The 18,887-nt window shown below is 37.0% G+C and overlaps 3 protein-coding genes and 2 pseudogenes across 3 annotated transcripts; 2 read left to right on the forward strand and 3 right to left on the reverse strand.

Annotated features, from left to right (window-relative positions):
* Positions 1–292: 292 nt before the first annotated feature.
* Positions 293–1,152, reverse strand: LOC132903345 (uncharacterized; annotated as a pseudogene).
* A 118-nt stretch (positions 1,153–1,270) lies between these two features.
* On the reverse strand, positions 1,271–4,567 carry LOC132903346 (uncharacterized; annotated as a pseudogene).
* A 1,955-nt stretch (positions 4,568–6,522) lies between these two features.
* On the forward strand, positions 6,523–9,477 carry LOC132903347 (uncharacterized). The gene is made up of 3 exons (XM_060951402.1): positions 6,523–7,081; positions 8,523–8,737; positions 8,858–9,477. The coding sequence occupies exons 1-3, from the start codon at positions 6,777–6,779 to the stop codon at positions 9,475–9,477; spliced, it is 1,140 nt and encodes a 379-aa protein (XP_060807385.1). The 5' UTR covers positions 6,523–6,776.
* Positions 9,402–13,875, forward strand: LOC132903333 (uncharacterized). Its single transcript, XM_060951370.1, has 2 exons — positions 9,402–10,102; positions 13,055–13,875. Exons 1-2 carry the CDS (start codon positions 9,719–9,721, stop codon positions 13,541–13,543), a joined length of 873 nt encoding a protein of 290 aa, XP_060807353.1. The 5' UTR covers positions 9,402–9,718; the 3' UTR covers positions 13,544–13,875.
* LOC132903330 (uncharacterized) lies at positions 10,779–14,318 on the reverse strand. Its single transcript, XM_060951367.1, has 2 exons — positions 13,869–14,318; positions 10,779–13,006 (listed from the first exon to the last, which is right to left on the reverse strand). The coding sequence occupies exons 1-2, from the start codon at positions 14,316–14,318 to the stop codon at positions 12,194–12,196; spliced, it is 1,263 nt and encodes a 420-aa protein (XP_060807350.1). The 3' UTR covers positions 10,779–12,193.
* Between the last annotated feature and the right edge of the window lie 4,569 nt (positions 14,319–18,887).

Consider the following 18,887-nt stretch of genomic DNA (forward strand, 5'->3'; position numbering starts at 1 on the left):
AGTTTTTCTTGATGGGAGTTGGTAGCCTGGGCAATGAGAAACCAATTCGATGAGTTTTCGCATCTCTGTTTCTTCTAATATTCGCCAAGCGCGATGACCTTTGGTAACCATCTTGGCAACTTGTTTGTCTATTTGTTCAACCTTTCGGATAGGCGGTGGTCTACGAATGTATTCATTCATTGTTTGTTGGGATTCTGCTACGTTGGAAGAAAACGAAATATTGTTACCCGAATCGGATGTGGATTGGTTAGATTGAACTGAATGTAAAACTGGTATAATTTGTGGTTTTCGTTCAACTTTTAATGGAATCAAAGCGTGTTTTGCTTTCATACGCCGAGTTAAGTTTCCATTTGAGCCTCCTGCAATACTTATTAATGTCGAACTTTGTTTGTGGTGCATACGTTGTCAGCCAGTGTGCACACATGGTAATTAAAATATAATTTTTATTTTGCGAGTCGCAACCGCCTGCCATTAACCTTACTTTTTTATATTTGTTAAGTAAACCTGTGTCGTCAGCTGATAAAATACTGCTGAAGCTATCTCGTTCGCAGATTTAGCATGAATATCCTCTGTCTAGGCATAACAGAAAACAATCCTTTGATATTTTATTAGTACTTGATCTTACTGCAACTGTAAAATTGTACATATGTTATCGCCGGCTATATTTAGCGACCTGGTCTGGCAGTTTTGGGAGGACTTGATTCTTTTGGCAATCAAAAGATATAACTATCATAGATTCGTTATATTCGCGTAAATATTCGAAAAAAGATTTTGCTTTCAATTTGTGAATACGTAGTTCAGTCATAAGGCTTACTTTCATGGCTTCGTCATTTTGATTAACTGATCTTTTTATTTTTTCTGTTAATTCAGTGCACTTACTGCAAACATCGACTCGCTAAATATTAAAACCAATATTGTAATTTCTGTTAAAAATGTTGCGAAAAAAACATTACTTTTCTTTTAAATTTGTATTTTCTTGTTGCTCCAGGTATATACGCCACATTTTTTTATATTCAAGTCAGAGGATATATATTTTCGCTCCGAGATTGATGAGCGACAATAATGCGACTCAATGCATTTAAATGTCTCTATGAATTGCATGACACTGCTTCTAAATTGGTCGCAAAAAACAAATGCTTGTATCTGAATCATTCTAGGTGTTAAAGGTATTCCGCTTTTAGATAATTTTATTATACGGCTGACGAAATCTTTTCTTGTTCAGGTGTAAATGTAGTATTTCTTCTCAATTTTTTTTGTAAGATACCAGTTTTCACATGATTTCTAATGGTTCTTCTTGGGACGTCATATTGCGCAGCAGCTTTGTCGATAGTTCACCAGACTGTACAGCATTAACAGCTGCGATCAGGGTTTTTTCAGACCACTTCGCCCGTTTCGGTCTTGGAGGAGCCATACTGCAATAACAAATCTGCAAAAATACATTAATATTGTTAAAGAATTAAAAGACTTTTATTAAGGCCTACGGTTACAAATAAAGACTATTAAAGAGCTAGGCCTTATTACATACATCATACTTCATAAATGTTATAAGCTGTATTTAATTCGCAAATTCAAAGAAATATACCATTTAACATAATAATTAATTACAAAAATACATTAATATTGTTAAAGAATTAAAAGACTTTTATTAAGGCCTACGGTTACAAATACCTAAAGACTATTAAAGAGCTAGGCCTTATTACATACATCATACTTCATAAATGTTATAAGCTGTATTTAATTCGCAAATTCAAAGAAATATACCATTTAACATAATAATTACCTTTTTAAGGAGTTGTTCTGTGATCCTTTATAGGTCTCGGTCGATATCAATATTTAAAAAACCTTATCTGTTATGGCTTCGTTCGGTAACAGTATCCTGTTGCAAACTGAACGTAAAAGTGTAATTAGCACATTTAATAATTATGTATGTGATAAAAAAAACATGTTTCACTTATTTATGAAAAAAAATGAAACATGGATTGTTTTTATTATCGCACAAATAAACTTTACATTTTAACATATCCAAGACTAAGTTAGTTTTCGACAATTGTTATATTTACATTTATTTCGAGAATCCATAAATAGTTTCTCATGGCTAAGAGCGCTTGTAGACGTCCGTTTTTTTCACCGGATAACGGACCGTGAATAAACGGCTATCCTTGTATACATATTTTTTTACCGGATGGATGGACTGCCGTCTATATGCGTTAGTTTTGAACTGGTAGTCAGAGATTACAATCGTGTGAAATGTCGAATAATAAGAAAAAAAAACTCGTATTGGCCTACTATTTGTACAAGAAGAAACAAAAAGAAATAGAAAAACGTAAAAGGTCATCGTGGGTGCATCCTATATTATTGGAAAGGGAAAAATATGGTGCATTTCAAACTCTTTTTACGCAGTTGAAAGAAGATGAAACTAAATTTTACAATTATTTTCGGATGAAGAAAGAAACCTTTCAACTATTATTAACAGCCATATATGATAAAATAAGACACGAGGATACTGACATGCGTAAATCTATTTCCCCGGCAGAGAGATTAGCCGTTACGATAAGGTATGTTAAAGAGATGTTCAATTTCAAATTATAGAAAAGGGGATTGATTACCTGTATTAATTAAAACAAAATTTAGTAGGTAGTAATATATTATACTCAAAAAAGAAATTAAGGAGTTTTAGAAAAATCGAAATCGTAATCAGGCGATGTGATTGAACTTACTTCAGTAATAATTGAAGATTGGGAATCATCTTGCTGCATGAGTTCTTGAGGCATCCTGGATGTGGATGGAATGAGTTGTGTTGGCTGATATTCATAGGGCATCCTGGATGTCGATGGAATGGGTTGTGTTGGTTGATATTCGTGTATCCTGTAGTCGGGTGTAGCCGTAGTGTAGCCTCGATTAATATTGTAATTGTAATTTTGCTGCTGCATGGACGCTTGATTTCTCCGAGTTAAATTTCTCATAACTTTAATGACTTCATATTGGAATTCAACATAATCGTCATCCACTATACTTGTCTACAATCGGAGCAATACCTTTGAAAAAACACATACTCTTACTCTTGTCTTCATCTTCAACTGATTTAATTAAAGTAAGCATTTGTCGATCAACTTCGCTACAGACAAAAACAAGCAAGAAGAGAAAGACAGATCTTTCTCTTCTTGGTTGTTTTTGTTAAATCGGTAGTATTGGCTGGTGCGGTAGGGTCATTATTGGTTTGTGAGTCAGTTTCTTTGTTGTGAGATTGTGTGATGTTTTTTTCTGATGTAATACTTGCTTCCGTTGTTCGGCGAGTCACAATTTTACACAAAAAGAGCATTTGATCGTAGAATTTATATTTTCGTAGACTTTTTGCACCAGAGCCGGATTTACATTCCTTAACTTTTTTGTGATATTTCATCCAGTTATCTCTTGCATTGTTCCATTTTTTTATGATATCTTTGCCTAAAAAAGAAAAAATTGTTACAGATATTTAGCTGCAGGGAACACATTTAGTGATCTACATTACAGTTTCAGAATGGGTATAAAAACTATCAGCTGTATTGTACAAGAAGTATTTGAAGCATTGTGGGAAACCCTTTCTCCAATTTATATGAAACTACCATCGGAAGACGAATGGTTAACAATAGCAAAAAATTTCGAGACCAATGCAAATTTTCCTCATTGCTTGGGAGCCATTGACGGAAAACATATTAGAATCATCAAGCCAGAAGAAAGTGGATCAATGTTTTTCAACTACAAGCACTATTTCTCAATAGTATTAATGGCCGTGGTAGACACAAACTATAATTTTGTTTTTATTGATGTTGGAGCCTACGGCAAAGAATGCGATTCAGCAGTATTTAAAGAAACAGAATTTTGGAAAAGAATAGTAGGCGATAAATTAAATATTCCTCGACCTAAGCAGTTGCCAGGTGCAGGCAGTGAGTTACCTTATGTATTTGTTGCTGATGAAGCTTTCGCTTTACATCAACACGTACTTCGTCCTTACGGTGGGCATCAACTTGACTCAATAAAAAAAAATTTCAATTATCGTCTCACAAGAGCGCGACGCTACGTCGAATGCGCATTTGGTATTTTATCTAATAAATGGAGGATTTTGCATAGACCATTAAATGTTTCAACAGATACTGCTGTTAACATTGTAAAAACATGCTGCTTATTACAAAACATAATCCATAAAGTAGAGGGTATTGCTAATAATGCTACTGACACTGCTAGTTCACACATGGTGTCTACTCTATGCCATTTGCCTCGTTCCCATTCAACACGAGGTAATGTAACAGCAAATATGATTCGTAACAAATATGCAGAGTATTTCATGTTACCAGTAGGGCGTGTACCATGGCAAAATCAATGCATAAAAATAATGAAAATAAAATGTTACTTACCAAAATCATTTTTTTTTCTCGGACATCGTTTCAAAACCTTCATTTAACGCAAGACAAATTTCTCTCCAAGCGGCAAAACTCGACTGTCTATTTTTATAGCACTCTTGGGTTTTGTCCCACAGTACAGGCCTATTTTCAACCAAACTTATTAACAATTCCATGTCAATATTACCCATTTTTAAAAGAACGCAGGTAGACGGCACTCAATTAACAGAAAACAGGCAATACGTCCGGCAGCGTCAACACGCACCAATACACTGGCGTGGATGACCGCCATTTCTTACACCGGACCGGTGTCCGTCGCGCCGAGGGGAAGGGGTGGTGCATCCGGCGTAAATTGTTCGCCGGACCGAAGTCCGGTGCATGTACACACATTCATTATAATTCATACACCACCGCGAATCCGGCCAAAAACACGGTCCGTTATCCGGTGAAAAAAACGGACGTCTACAAGCGCTCTCGCGATCGTAACGTACGTCCGAAGGGGCTAGAACTTGTACACCCGCTCGTAGTTTTTTTGATGGTTCGGGGATCTCTTCTCGTTTACTGTTGTTACTAGGCCTTTCTCTTTTATTGTCTGAGCTACTTTGATACCTTCTTTGATATTTTTGTCACCTTTTTGATCAGGACCCACGCGTTTATTACAGTCATATCTAATAGGTGATAGAACAGCCTTGTTGTCCATTTTCTAGACTTTATCCGAATGCGATACCTGCCAATAAAACTGTCCATGAGGTCAACGACTCCCATATGGGCATAATATTCTTTTAAGACCCGGGGACATGATACCTGGATGTTTGTTTTTAGTTTTTTTTCGTATCGGGTTAAGGGGGTTAAGGTTTCTGCGGGTTCAGAGCACCAACATAGGTAGAAAGCAATATGACTTGCTTATTGTCCTTCCAATTTGTTGCCGATAATTCTACGCCTTCATAAGATGCAACGTTTTCATGGTATGTACATTCGATTTCAAGATCTCTTTTTTTCTGGCAACTAGCAAGACCTATTAACTCCCAAGTCTGTTCCTCTGTACAGTGCCAAGACAATAAATACTTTCTTTGGCAAGTTATGTAGCAGGGGAATGTTGGTATAAAAATTGTCAAAATAAATTATATGATTGACAAACCGTGGGATTGGTCGTAAAAATCGAATAACTGTATTCGATACTGCTCCGAGGTCGTCAGGTAAACGCTCGGCATCCTTAGTACCTGAGTAAACCTCAAAACTATGCATTCCCAGAAGGAGAACACATGACATATACCGTGAAACACGCCAACATTGTCCACTTTTTGAAGAAAATCTAGTTATGTCAATTATTTCGTATGAAACCCCGGACATATTTCTGTATTTCAGGCAACATTGAGATCACGTGCATGCATTGGATTATTTAAATCTAACATTAGGCATCATTTTCTTTGTCACATTATTAAAGATTTTGAGAGCGGGTAAAGTTATCTGGATTTTTGGCCAACATTGCCCACCCTGATTTTTAGCGAAATTCTTGACTTTATTAGGTTGATATAAAAAACAGAGAATATTTTGACAATAAAGATGATTGTTTCATAAAAGAACTCGATAACATAAATACATTCTGCTTAAAATGATTGGGCAATGTTACAAGGCTGGTGGTATATCTTTCAATGCAAGCACTTAAATTATTGAAGTAGTTGACTATTTCTTGAACTTCTTTTCCCTTTTCCTCTTACTCCTTTTTACGCTCTAGCTTTTGAGATATTTTGAGTAGTTCTTAAAGTCAAATCGTTAGCATGCCTTGCAAGAAACCCATGAATCACCAGGAATGTTATCCTTGAAAATATGATCGCAAGAGTTTTTCTTTGAAGAACTCGGGGAGCCAAAATTGCTAGACGCTTGTAAAACCTTTACGATTTTGTTCTCTTCTTCGGCTGTTAGCGCAGTACGTTCAACTGATTTCGTATGTACTTGTTTTAGTTTATTCAATATAGTTCGCCTTGGAAAACCAAACTGTTGTTGAGCCTCTCTAGAAGAAATTTTACCTGATTGAACAACTTCACACGCAAGCGCACGAAACTGCGCAACGGTCTTCCCCTGCAAACGATGGACGCGTACTGAACGAGCGAGCGGGGACCGCGAGATGTCACTTAACGAGTCTTTAAGGGCCTACGCAGACCGGGACGTCATGGCAAGGGATTTTGCCGTGAGTCAGCGCACACCGGCTGCTTAGATACCGCGGCATACCAGCATTTTACCACGGCATGCCACGGCGTGCCGCGGCATTCCAGCACTTTGCCACGGCATGCCCCGGCATGCCCCGGGGTGCCGCGGCATGACAAAGCACGCCTCAGCGACTCCTGCTGCCTGCAGTCTTCAGTTGCGTTTGATTGAGTGTTGGTGTGCCTCAGTTTTACAATGGTAGATTGGGATTTAGTGTTGATATCGATTATTGCAGATGAAGAAGAAAGTGCACAGGCTAATAATAGGAATAGAAGAAGATTTTGGGTTGATAATTTATGGAAAGAAAGGGAATCAAAGGGTGAATTCAATAATTTATTTAATGACTTAAAATACGACGTGCAAAAATTTTATGACTATCATAGAATGGATTATGAGAAATTTCAAGCACTGTTGAATATATGTCGACCATATATCGAAAAACAGAGGACCAATTTTCGCAACCCCATTGAAGCCGATCAAAGATTATCCTTGTGTTTGAGGTGGGCAGTTAAATGATTGTATAAGTTTAATATTTTCTTCTTTTATTTAATTAAAAAAACAATTTTTTTTGCCAAATACAATCATGAATTGTAGACACATAATAACGATTTTTATGTTTTTGCACTGATAAATCTTCTCACTGATAATTCCTGGATCTTTATTTCTTTTTACTTAATTTAGAGTACCTACTACTTTAGATTAGTTTCGTATTCAGAAACTGCAGTTTTGTAGCCAGACCCTGAAGCAGCTTCATAGCCAGGGCCCGAGGCGGTTTCATAACCAGACCGTGAAGCAGGTTCATAGCCAGAACCTGAGGCGGTTCCAAAGCCAGACCCCGAAGCTGCTTCATAACCAGAGCCTGAGGCAGTTCCAAAGCCAGACCCCGAAGCTGCTTCATAACCAGAGCCTGAGGCAGTTCCAAAGCCAGACCCCGAAGCTGCTTCATAACCGGAGCCTGAGGCGGTTCCAAAGTCAGACCCCGAAGCTGCTTCATAGCCAGATCTTGAGGTGGTTTCATAGCCAGATCTTGAGGTGGTTTCATAGCCAGATCCTGATACAGCTTCATAGCCCAAGCCTGCCGCGGTTCCACAGCCAGATCTTGAAGTAAAAGCGGTACGGCATGGTCGTTGATGTTGCAAATTGGTAGAGACATCTTCAGATGTTGGAGCTGGAGTTCCCTCTATGTAGTTTAATTCGGCGTCAGTTACCATATTAAATATTTGTCTCTTTATTCGGACCTGCTCTCTTTTTGGTAGCTTTTTTACTGTGGCAGCCATTGTTTGAAAGAACGAATCAATGGCGTCCACCTCCTTTTTCGATTCAATATATTTATTTAGTATTTCAGCAGTTGTTGTAGGTTCTGGTATTATTGAGGAATGGTGTGAATCATTGGTCATTCGCGAAACTGAACGTTCATCGCTATCAACGACAGCGGATTCTGCAAAAGAAGTCTGCGTATCCTCTGAAGAGGAGTCCAAATTCGAGGTTTGTTTTCTGTGCTGAATGAATTTTTTCAAAAACTCCAGCTCTTTTTCAAACTTGATAGGGCGTCGCTTTGTGTACGGGTCACCACTCTTTGTTTTTCTGTTATTCAGAGCTTTCCTAAAATTATTACGTATATTACTCCATATTTTCTGACATTCTTCACCTAAAACAAAACATAAGCAGGTAAAATGGTATAGAATCAGAATAAGTAGGTAATGGGAAAAGGCCTTAGATAGTGACTAGGTGACTAGGTTAGCACCAGCTATGTTTATGGGATTATATTGAGCTAATTTTTTTTCTAAGTAAAAATTACCACTGGCTTTACGGTGAAGGAAAATATCGTGAGGAATTCATAATTATATATAAATAAATATATCGTATTATTTAATTGACTTTGTTTAACTGTACCCTGTCTTTCACTCTGCCTCACTTACCCCTCTTTATATTATCTTTCAGATTTTTGATCACGGGAAGTAGCTTCAAGTCTCTAGGTTACAGCTATCGTATGGGGTTTAGTACAGTGCGCTCTATAGTACATGAAACTTGCCAAGTCATTTGGAATGTCCTAAGGCCTAGTGTTATGCCAAAACCAACAAGGGAAAAATGGACGCGAATCGCGATGGAATTTGATGAAAAATGGAATTTCCCGAACTGCATCGGTGCAATAGATGGTAAACATTTTAGGATAAGGGCACCTCGCAATAGTGGAAGTCTCTACATGAACTATAAAAAGTTTTTTAGTATCGTGCTACTAGCGGTTGTGGATGCAAATTATAAATTTGTGATTGCAGATGTAGGATCATATGGACGAAATAGTGATGGAGGTATAATGCAAAACTCAATATTTGGAAAAAAATTGACTTCTAATGCCCTCGATATTCCCCCAAAAAAACGTTTACCGAGGACAGATCTTGAGTTGCCCTATGTTTTTATAGCAGACGAGGCTTTTCCGTTAACCACAAACATTATGAGACCATTTAGTAGCGACCGATTGACAGATGAAGCAATGAAAATATACAATTATCGTTTGAGTAGAGCCAGGCGTATCGTCGAAAATGCATTTGGTATACTTCAAGAACGTTTCGAATTATGTCAAAAAGGAATTCAGGTTCAACCAAAATATATTGATAATATCATTTTAGCATGTACTTGCTTACACAATTTCATCATAGGTGGTACAAGCACAGAAAGTCAAAGTATAGCAAGTGTAAGCATTAATTTAGAAAACGATAATAATATGAACAATGCATTAGATGGTACGACAGTACGGGAGATGTTTAAAGATTACTTTAACTCTGATGAGGGCTCGATTCCATGGCAAAACGATATTGTAAGGGTTGCTACACACATAGGCGGGTCGGCACTGTCGGTTCGGCAGCATTTGTCGATCAACAAAGCCGACCCGAAGTAATCACTGCACTTGTTCGGCTTTATTCGGCTTGTGCCGATCGGGTAGTTCATTCGAGTAAACGCATCATTCGATTCGGCAACTGCCGAACGGTATTTGTGGAACGAAAAAGCCGACTCGCAACTACTACTACAACATTCGGTTTCATTCGGCTTGTGCCGATCGGGTATATACGTAGTTCATTCGGGTTCAATCGGCACAATTCGGTTTTCATTCGGGCGTCACGCGTCGGCGTCGTCTCTGAATGTTTGTGGTCATTTTGTACATGCTTGTCGTAGTATACACACGTAAAATGGAGTGGTCGCAGGAAAAAACAATCCAATTTATCGAGTGCTATCGGTCTTACCCGTTGTTATGGGATTCAAAAGACGAATTCTATAAAAATAAAATCAAAAGACATGATGCCTTAGTAGAAATTGCAGCAAAGTTTGAAGTCGAAAAAGTTGAAGTTGAGAGAAAAATTAAAAACCTCCAAAGTCATTTTTTAAGGGAAAAAAAGAAAGAACAAGACAGCAAAAAGAGTGGATCTGGGGCCGATGAATCATTTACTTCGAAATGGTTCGCCTACAAATCTTTATTATTTTTATCATCCAGAAATAAACCTCGCAAGACTATGGATTCGCAAATGGTAAGTTGTCTACACAATTATAAATGGCCTTTTCTGTCTATGTTAAGTGTATCTGTGTTATAGATTAGATTAACTGATAATATCCATTCTCCTTATCCATCCCATCCATGTAACCCTTATCCTTGCGAAAGTATCTGTCTGTCTGTTACCTTTTCACGTCAAAGCCGCTAAACCGATTTACTTAGTTGAAAATCTAATAAAGTGCGGGCGAAGACACGGGGCGGGAAGCTAGTCCAAACTAATATTATAAAGAGGAAAGATTTGTTTTTTTGTTTTTTTGTTTGTAACGAATAAACTCAAAAACTACTGGACCGATTTGAATGAAATTTGGCACAGAGATAGACTTAACCTTCAGGAGTAACATAGGCTACTTTTTATCCCACTGCTGGGCATTGTTTGTAGTCCACGCGGGTGAAACTGCGCGCGGACCGATGATTTTTTACTAATCAATGCCCAGCCTAAACCATAGAAGCTATAAAAGCGAAATTTGGACAGTAGCTTATGTTATTAATGTTATGCAATAAAAAATAGGTTTTTTAAATTTGACTTTAAGAAAAGACCAAATGAGGTTGAAAAGAAAAATTTATAAGAATCCTATTCAAAATTTCGCCACCTGTAAGTATCATTCAATAGCTCAGTGGTAAATGCCAAGGGTCATATAGTTGATGTCGATGTCGATGGTTCGATCCGTGGTACCCGTGTGTAAGTTTTTTTTTTTTCATTTTATTTATTTTTATTGATTTTTAGAAAATATTTCTTATATTCATTGACATTTTGATTAATTTTTATTAAAATTTGAAATTTTGCCCGTTTATAGTATGGAACGACAGAGGGCGCTATTAAAAAAATTAAAATGTGAATAATTGCGTTTTCGAATTAAATATTTTTTTTTATTAAAGGTGTATTTTTATGTTATTTTTTTAAACCGGTACTTCTATTTAAAATCGGCTTAACATGCAAAATTTTTTTATTAAAATTTGAAATTTTGCCAGTTTATAGTATGGAACGACAGATGGCACTGTTAAAAAAATTAAATTTGAATGATTGCGTTTTCGAATTAAATATTTTTTTTTATTGAGGGTGTATTTCTATGTAATTTTTTTAAACCGGTACTTCTAATTAAAATCGGCTTAACATGCAAAAATTTTTATTAAAATTTGAAATTTTGCCAGTTTATAGTATGGAACGACAGATGGCGCTATTAAAAAAATTAAAAGTGAATGATTGCGTTTTCGAATTAAATAAATTTTTTATTGAGGGTGTATATTTATGTAATTTTTTTAAACCGGTACTTCTAATTAAAATCGGCTTAACATGCAAAAATCCAATAGTTACATTACCGATAGGGATCCCAATGATACCGACGGATTTACCTAAGTATATACTTTGAAAGGTTACAGTTTCCTGTAAAGGTCTCATTTGCCCTCACTATAAATAAATCCCAGAGACAAACATTTTCGATTGTTGGCATCGACCTCAGAAAGGAGTGCTTTTCGCATGGGCAATTATATGTTGCTCTTTCTCGAGTAGGATCTCCAGAAAATCAATATGTTTTGTTGCCACTTACAAATACGACGGCCAACATAGTTTTCAGTGCAGCATTACGTTAAAATAAAGGAAATTTAACGCAACCGAAGCCCCGGTCGATTGCTATGTTATTAAAATGTTTGTTCCTGGGATTTTTTTTAAATTGCCTATGTTACTCCTAAAGGTTTAGTCTATCTTTCAAATTTCATCAAAATAAGTCCAGTAGTTTTTGAGCCTATTCATTACAACCAAACAAACAAAGAAAGTTTCCCTCTTTATAATATTAGTGTAGATTAGTGTACCTAGACTACATAGTATAAAACAAAGTTAGCATTTGTATTTGTTTTATTCAACGAAATTAATTGCAGTTTACATTATATTCAAACAGTTTATTCTCGAAAGTTTTTTCATACAAAACATAATTGTAAGAAATCCCCGTGCGAAGCCGGGCCGGGTTGCTAGTTAGTAGTAAATAAAAAACTAAAATCTATACTACAACATATTTATTTAATTATCAACACAAATCTAGCTAGCTACACTGATTTTAGTACATATTAATAAATTTTAATACTTATTTTGCCAAGGAACTTTTCCTTGATGCGAGCAGAAATACTCAGCAAATTCATCCCTGACAATTTCACCGGGCGAAAAATTGTACAGCATTATTGGTTCAATATTTGCATTTTCAGCGTTAGTTTCTTCAGCCTCTCCTACGTTTATTCCCACGTCATTTGTGGCATTTCTTCTATCACCTTGAAACGCGTAGTATTCGTATAAATGCCTCGATTCATCATTTCTTCGGAGAAAATTGTGTAGATGTAATAATGCCATCACAACCTTTGTTACTTTGCTAGGTTGTAATTTGAACGGTCTTCGAAAGCACCCATACACTTTACTTAAAATTCCGAAAGTACTTTCAACCATCCGACGTGCTCGACTCAAACGATAATTGAAAATTCTAATTTTCGATCCCTTTTTCCCTAAAGATGTGTATGGTTTAATAAATCTTTCTGTTAAAGGAAATGCATTATCAGTTATAATTACGTATGGTGTCCGGCACGGTCTCCCAGGAAGCTCACTGTCTTCTGGCACATTCAATGTTTCTATATTGTCCAATATAGTATTTGAAAAAACTCCGCCGTCTGATATTCGACCTTGGCATCCAACATTAGCATACAGGATATTATAATCAGAATCTACAAGTGCCATTAACACAATACTAAAGTATTCTTTAAAATTGTAGTAATCAGTGCCACTGTGAAATGGTGCTTCAATTCGCACATGTTTCCCATCTAACGCACCGAGACAATTCGGAAAGTTCCATTTATCGTTAAAACCCTTTGCTATATTTTTCCACTTTTCTTCGGTATTTGGCATCTGAAATGTAGAAAACTATTTATTTATAAGTAATTATTATTTTTTCAGATTGATTACACTGCTGAAGACAGCTTAGATAGTACGACTGCTTGCACTGAAACCTCAGATGAATGCCGAAAGCGTTCACGCAACGTGGGGAATGTCAACGAAAAAATTTCGAGTGCATATTCTATTATGACGGAGGTATACAAAAATCGGAGTGACAAAGATGAATTCTCCTTGTTCGGTGACCAAGTAGCTGTGAAGTTGAGAAAAATTTATTGTCCTTACGCAAGACTTACTTTGCAAAATAAAATAAATACCCTTCTAATGGAGGGGGAACTCGGAGTATACGACTCATATAATTACTATCGACCAGACACAAGTACCAGCTCTGCAACTAATGATGGTACTAATAACTTTGTGCCAGATTCTGACAAACAAGGATATATTTCCATAAATAACAATAAACCAGCTTTGATTGATAATTCTCAAGAAACGCAGCTTTCCGTTCCTAAAGTTATTGCAGAAGAACAATCACGTGATCCTTTAGCTTAATGTCGTGCATTTAGTTTGTTCAAAGCAACATGCTAAAAATGTGGTGTTTATGTTGATTTATGATGGATGATAGTTCTTAAGCGACGCAACTTTCCATTCCTGAAATTATTACGGAGTAATATTCGCGTGACTGATAATTTTTTAGTTAAAAGCTAGATGCTAAAGTTATTTTATGTTGACTTTATTTGTTAATTTTATTTGTGATTGATTTCGTAATACCAAAAAATGTTTCCATTTTTTTTAATAAATAAAAAAATAAATGCAGATTCTAATTTCGAATATGTTCCTTTAACCCAACAATTAATCACCTTGAATTATTTCTTACCTGCATAAAGCTCTTCAACTCTGTGATTAAAGCTTGACTTACTACAGGTACTATTTCAGAAACACTTTGCTGTGAAATTTTGAATGTCTGCATTAAACTTCCAAATGAGTCTCCAGATACATAATATCTTAAAGTAACTCCGAGTTTTTCTTTTGCAGTTAAAGCAGTTCTCCATTTTGTATCATTTTTGTTAATTGATGGTCCAATCAGTTGAAGAAGTAATTCAAAATCACTACTTGACATTTTAAAAAAATCTTTGAATCCACCGTTGCTTCTGTATTCTAAGTTTAACACATCACAGTCATCTTCTTGTAATCTATTAAGAAAATCTTCATTGTCACGATTTTGAAGGCCTCTTCGCACCCAGAATCTTCGAGGTTTTCGTAGTAAAGAGCCGGCAATAACGACAAAAGCTGCGGAAATTAACAACACGTCGTCTTCGTCCCACATTTTTAGCACTACTGAACAAAAATTGTTGCCAAAAGCCGATCGGCATAAGTCGGCAGTTGCCGAGCCGAGTGATTGTGTGCGGCTCCGAGCGGTTTGTGATTCCCGAACATTATCTGCATATATTCGATTTTACCGCCCGGTTTGGCCGATTGTTCCATTCGGCTGTTGCCCGGCCTTTGTAATCGAGCGGCAAAGACGAGCGGCTTTTTTCCCGAACATTCATCTACACATATTCGATTTTACCGCCCGGCTGTGCCGATTAATGCCGGCCCGATTATGTGTGTAGCAACCCTAAATAGACATTAATACCGTGTGAAGTATTAAAATATAATTATATTGCAAAAATATTTACCTGTTTTATTCATTTCTGTCCCAATTATTCTCCACGCATTGTTCTTCATTTGAGTGTTCATATAATGTTTTGATGACATATTATATAAATAATCATAGGCTTGAACTAATGTTATTAATTTTTCCTCCATGTTGGAATAAAAAACGTAAAAAACTGGTCTCCGAAAAAAACACGTAGGTACACAGTCGTCAAAGACGCGGGCGCAAATGGATGGTCAATGGTGTGCATTCCCCGCTTCTCTACCCCCACCGCCGCACCCCGCAGTATATTACTACGAGCGCTGGAGTCCGTGTCATGCCGTTGCCTACCGCAGTATGCCGCGGCATCCCGCCACGGGAGCCTGTGACGAGCGCCGGAGTCCGTGTCATGCCGTTGCCTACCGCAGTATGCCGCGGCATCCCGCCACGGGAGCCTGTGGCGTGTCTTTTCGATTAAATCCCTTTCAATGCCACGGCATCATTTTAAAGCATAGCAATTTATGTCGTATTTCTGTAACAGTACGGTTGAATGTCCATTAGTAAAAATTAAAATCCCTTGCCATTCCGTCCCGGTCTGCGTAGGCCTTAAGGACGATGTTCGTTTGTTTAGCTATTGTCGTCTAGGAATTAGAACGCTGACCACCATTGCCCTCTGACTCTCATTGTCCCTTTCTCCTATCAGTGTTATACAATATAACAGTCTTTACATCTTGACAAATATTAACATTTTGTTCTCCACATATGGCGTTTTTGCATTTGCAACACTGCGCTTTTGTCATTCGCCTTTTTTTATAGGAACAAAATCCGCAATACCGTGGTTTCTTTGGTTCTGGTTCTTTATTAGTATTAAGAAGAGATACCGGTTCCATATTTTTCAATACATTTGTTATATTGTCACGAACAGTCCTCTTCAAAGCGGGTGCCTCCAGTCGTTTTTGCATCCAACATGTCGTCGAATCTGTGCTTCATTTTTTCATAAAATCATTGCGTCTCATTGGTTTTTCTTATTTATTTATCTTATTGTGACAGTATATAATATAGGAGTTCACAAAAGCCATATTTATTATCCCGTAAAATACCGCCATTGACCACCTATTAGTTTTCCTGTTACTGGACATATTGGAACACATCTGATCGAAGGAATCAACACCGCCTTTCGTTTGATTATAAAATAATATCATGTCTGGTTTCCCATTATTTTCATTAATAACATCATTCTTATCACATGATGATAATAGGAATACCATTTTTGACGGCTTTGGTTTGTAGGAAACCAATGTCAAAAGGCTATCGAAACAAAACATTGAATATCCTACCGTTACTAGGCCGTGAACGAGAGTTTTTGAGCTCTTCGGGTATTTCTCTTTTATTAGACCTGATGGTTCCTATTGTTAGGTTGTAATGAGTCTCGAGCATGTTTTTAGCCAATGGGACAAACGTAAATCAGTTGTCGCAAGTAACATTTCTGTTTGTTCCGTGTACCCTTGTTAGTCAACTGTAGACCATCTGTCGTCGTACTTTTACCAAGGTAAGGTATAGCATCTATCATATATTTCGTTGCAGCGTCACACATAGGGAATTTTATCCCATATTTATCAGGTTTATTAGGTATATATACTCGTACATGCGGAATAGACAACAACGCGGAAACCCAACAATTGCTCATCTACAATCAAGTTACTATCAGATACTTAGTTCAATCTGCATTGATTGATAAAAATCTCCCATATTTTTCTCCTCGGTAAAAAAGCCCGGCCCTGTAACGCATCGTAACGTTTTATGTGAAACATACGTTTAATAAAACCGAACGAAAGTTTCTCTCTGTGTAAAAAAAAATATTTTTCCATTGTTTTGTTGGCGGTTGTTGACTTGAATTTTGTGTGTACAAATATCCTTTTCTAGTATTGATATTCAACCATTAATAGCCTTGGCCAAAAGTATTGAGCACCCATGACATCTTTCAGTTTTATGCGGAGTATCAAATAGAAATAAAACAAAACGTTTTTTAATGGTTTATTTTACTATTTATTAATTGAAAATTAATATTTTGTGGGTCCACCCTTTGCCTTAATAATAGCAGAAATTCTTTTTGGTAAAGAGCTAACAAGATTTTTAGTCTTCAGCAGTAATCGCGTTCCATTCTAGGCGCAGGTAGCGTTTCAATTCTTCTCTGTTGTTAATTATGTGGCGCCTAACTCGACGCTTTAATAAACCCCATAAATGTATGGGGTTCAGATCTGGCGACTGGGCAGGCCAGTCAAGAAGCTCTATGCTATTTTCCCGAAACCATGTCATAGTGCGGGCAGATTTGTGGCAAGGCGCGTTATCCTGCTGGAATTTAACACTATCCATGTTCGTGTCACCGAAAAGTTTCGTGAATGAAGGCAGCAACGCAGTTTCTAGCACATTTATGTACTTAGAAGAGTCCATGCGGCCCTCACACACGAACAATTCGCCAACTCCAGAATCAGTCAGGCAACCCCAGACCATTATACTACCGCCGCCGTATTTTACGGTTTTGACCACACACTCTGGCTTAAATTCTTCGCCCACCCGGCGACGCACAAAGGTCACACCAGGTGTACCAAAAATCTGCAATAAAGAGAAAAATATTGAGTTCCGGAAATAAAAAGAACTTCCTCTATGCGTTTAGAATTTAAACCATTTTATATTATTTTGTGAGGGCATTAAATTGACTTACTCACCTCAAAGTTTGATTCGTCTGACCACACAACATTTGACCAATCTTCAGCGGTGAAAAGTTCGGTGTTGTAAGGCCCATTTGTACCGAGCTTTTTTGTTGCTGTCGGAGAGCCATGGCTTCTTCCTAGCTTTACAGCCTTTCAGACCAGCTTCTTGGAGTCTTCTACGAGTAGTTCGAGCAGAAATTGTTTTCTTTATTTGTTCTGAAAACTCAGCAGCGAGCTCTGAAGATGTTTTTTTCCTGTTTCTTAATGACTCTCTCAGTAACTGACAATCCTGACGGTCTGTGGTGATGCGTTTGCACCCGGTTCTCGGTCTATTTTGATGTGATCCGGTAGCAGAGAATCGCTAAATAGCATATTGCACGGATCGGCGCGAACATTTCACAGTTTTGGAAATCTCTACTTGTGATTTCCCTTGCTCATGCAGAAGCTGTATCTGCACTCGTTTTTCTAAAGAAAGTTCGTTTCGTTTTGGCATATCGCAACTATAACACTTAAAACTTTGAAATAAAATACCAAACGCGCACTAGATCACTGGATTTTGTCACAACGAGCGATCCCGTTGTTTTTCATGGTTCTTTTGATTCTGTGTATGTCGAGTGAATTATTTGAGTTATAAACCAAAGTTTTAGGATGAAAAACTTTACTCTTAATAATTGTAATACTGGATCCAGTGTCACTTAAAAATTTTACAGGTTAATTATTATCGTATGCTTCATGTATTAATATATCATTGCTTATAGTACTACTGGGTGCGACTGAATGTATTACGTTACTTAATTTTGGTGTGCCTGTACAGATTCGGGCTCATACGTTCGGCACCGTCTATGAGCTCGGTGGCGTTTAAATTATCGGACAGCACATCCCTTATGTTCATGTCTCTCGTATTTCTTCGAGTAAAACTTCTAGTTTGATATGGATCACGAGTGAAAAGAGAGTTTCGTATCGGATTCTGGTTAAATCTGTTACTAGTGACACTATTTTGCCTAGCTTGGTTTTGTATTAACCATTGATTGTTAGTTTGATTTTGAGTTGTTCTTACGGGAAAGTTCCTTTGGAAATTCTCTGTTACTTGGTTACAATTGTTGTAGTCAATACAATTATCATACAAATATCTCACGGTTGGAAATTCTCCTGGATTGTATTGCTTATTGCAACATCTACAGTATTTCAATTCATCAATATGAAACACTGGTCTATGATTTGGATTGCGATTCGCGTTGGATCTATTATGAAATTGATTATTATTATTTGGGAAAGCACGACAGAAAGGAGACGTGTGCCCATTCCTATTGCACTTGTAAGCCTTGCGTAAGCTAATGTTGTTTTTACCGAATTATCACTGTTTATTTTTGCTAGAAAGTTTTAGCAGAAGGGTTTTCAGTTAAGTAAAACGATTCATTTTGCTGTTTCACGAAATAACAGGTATATTGTTGTTTTACCAAAAAGTTTACAGAAAGAAACTGTTGAAACGAAAGTGTTATGTTGTACACCATTAAAAATGAGGACAGAAATCCACAAGTGAGTATGGAAA

The sequence above is a fragment of the Amyelois transitella genome, chromosome 24 (genome assembly GCF_032362555.1).
Source record: "Amyelois transitella isolate CPQ chromosome 24, ilAmyTran1.1, whole genome shotgun sequence".
Taxonomy (NCBI): domain Eukaryota; kingdom Metazoa; phylum Arthropoda; class Insecta; order Lepidoptera; family Pyralidae; genus Amyelois; species Amyelois transitella.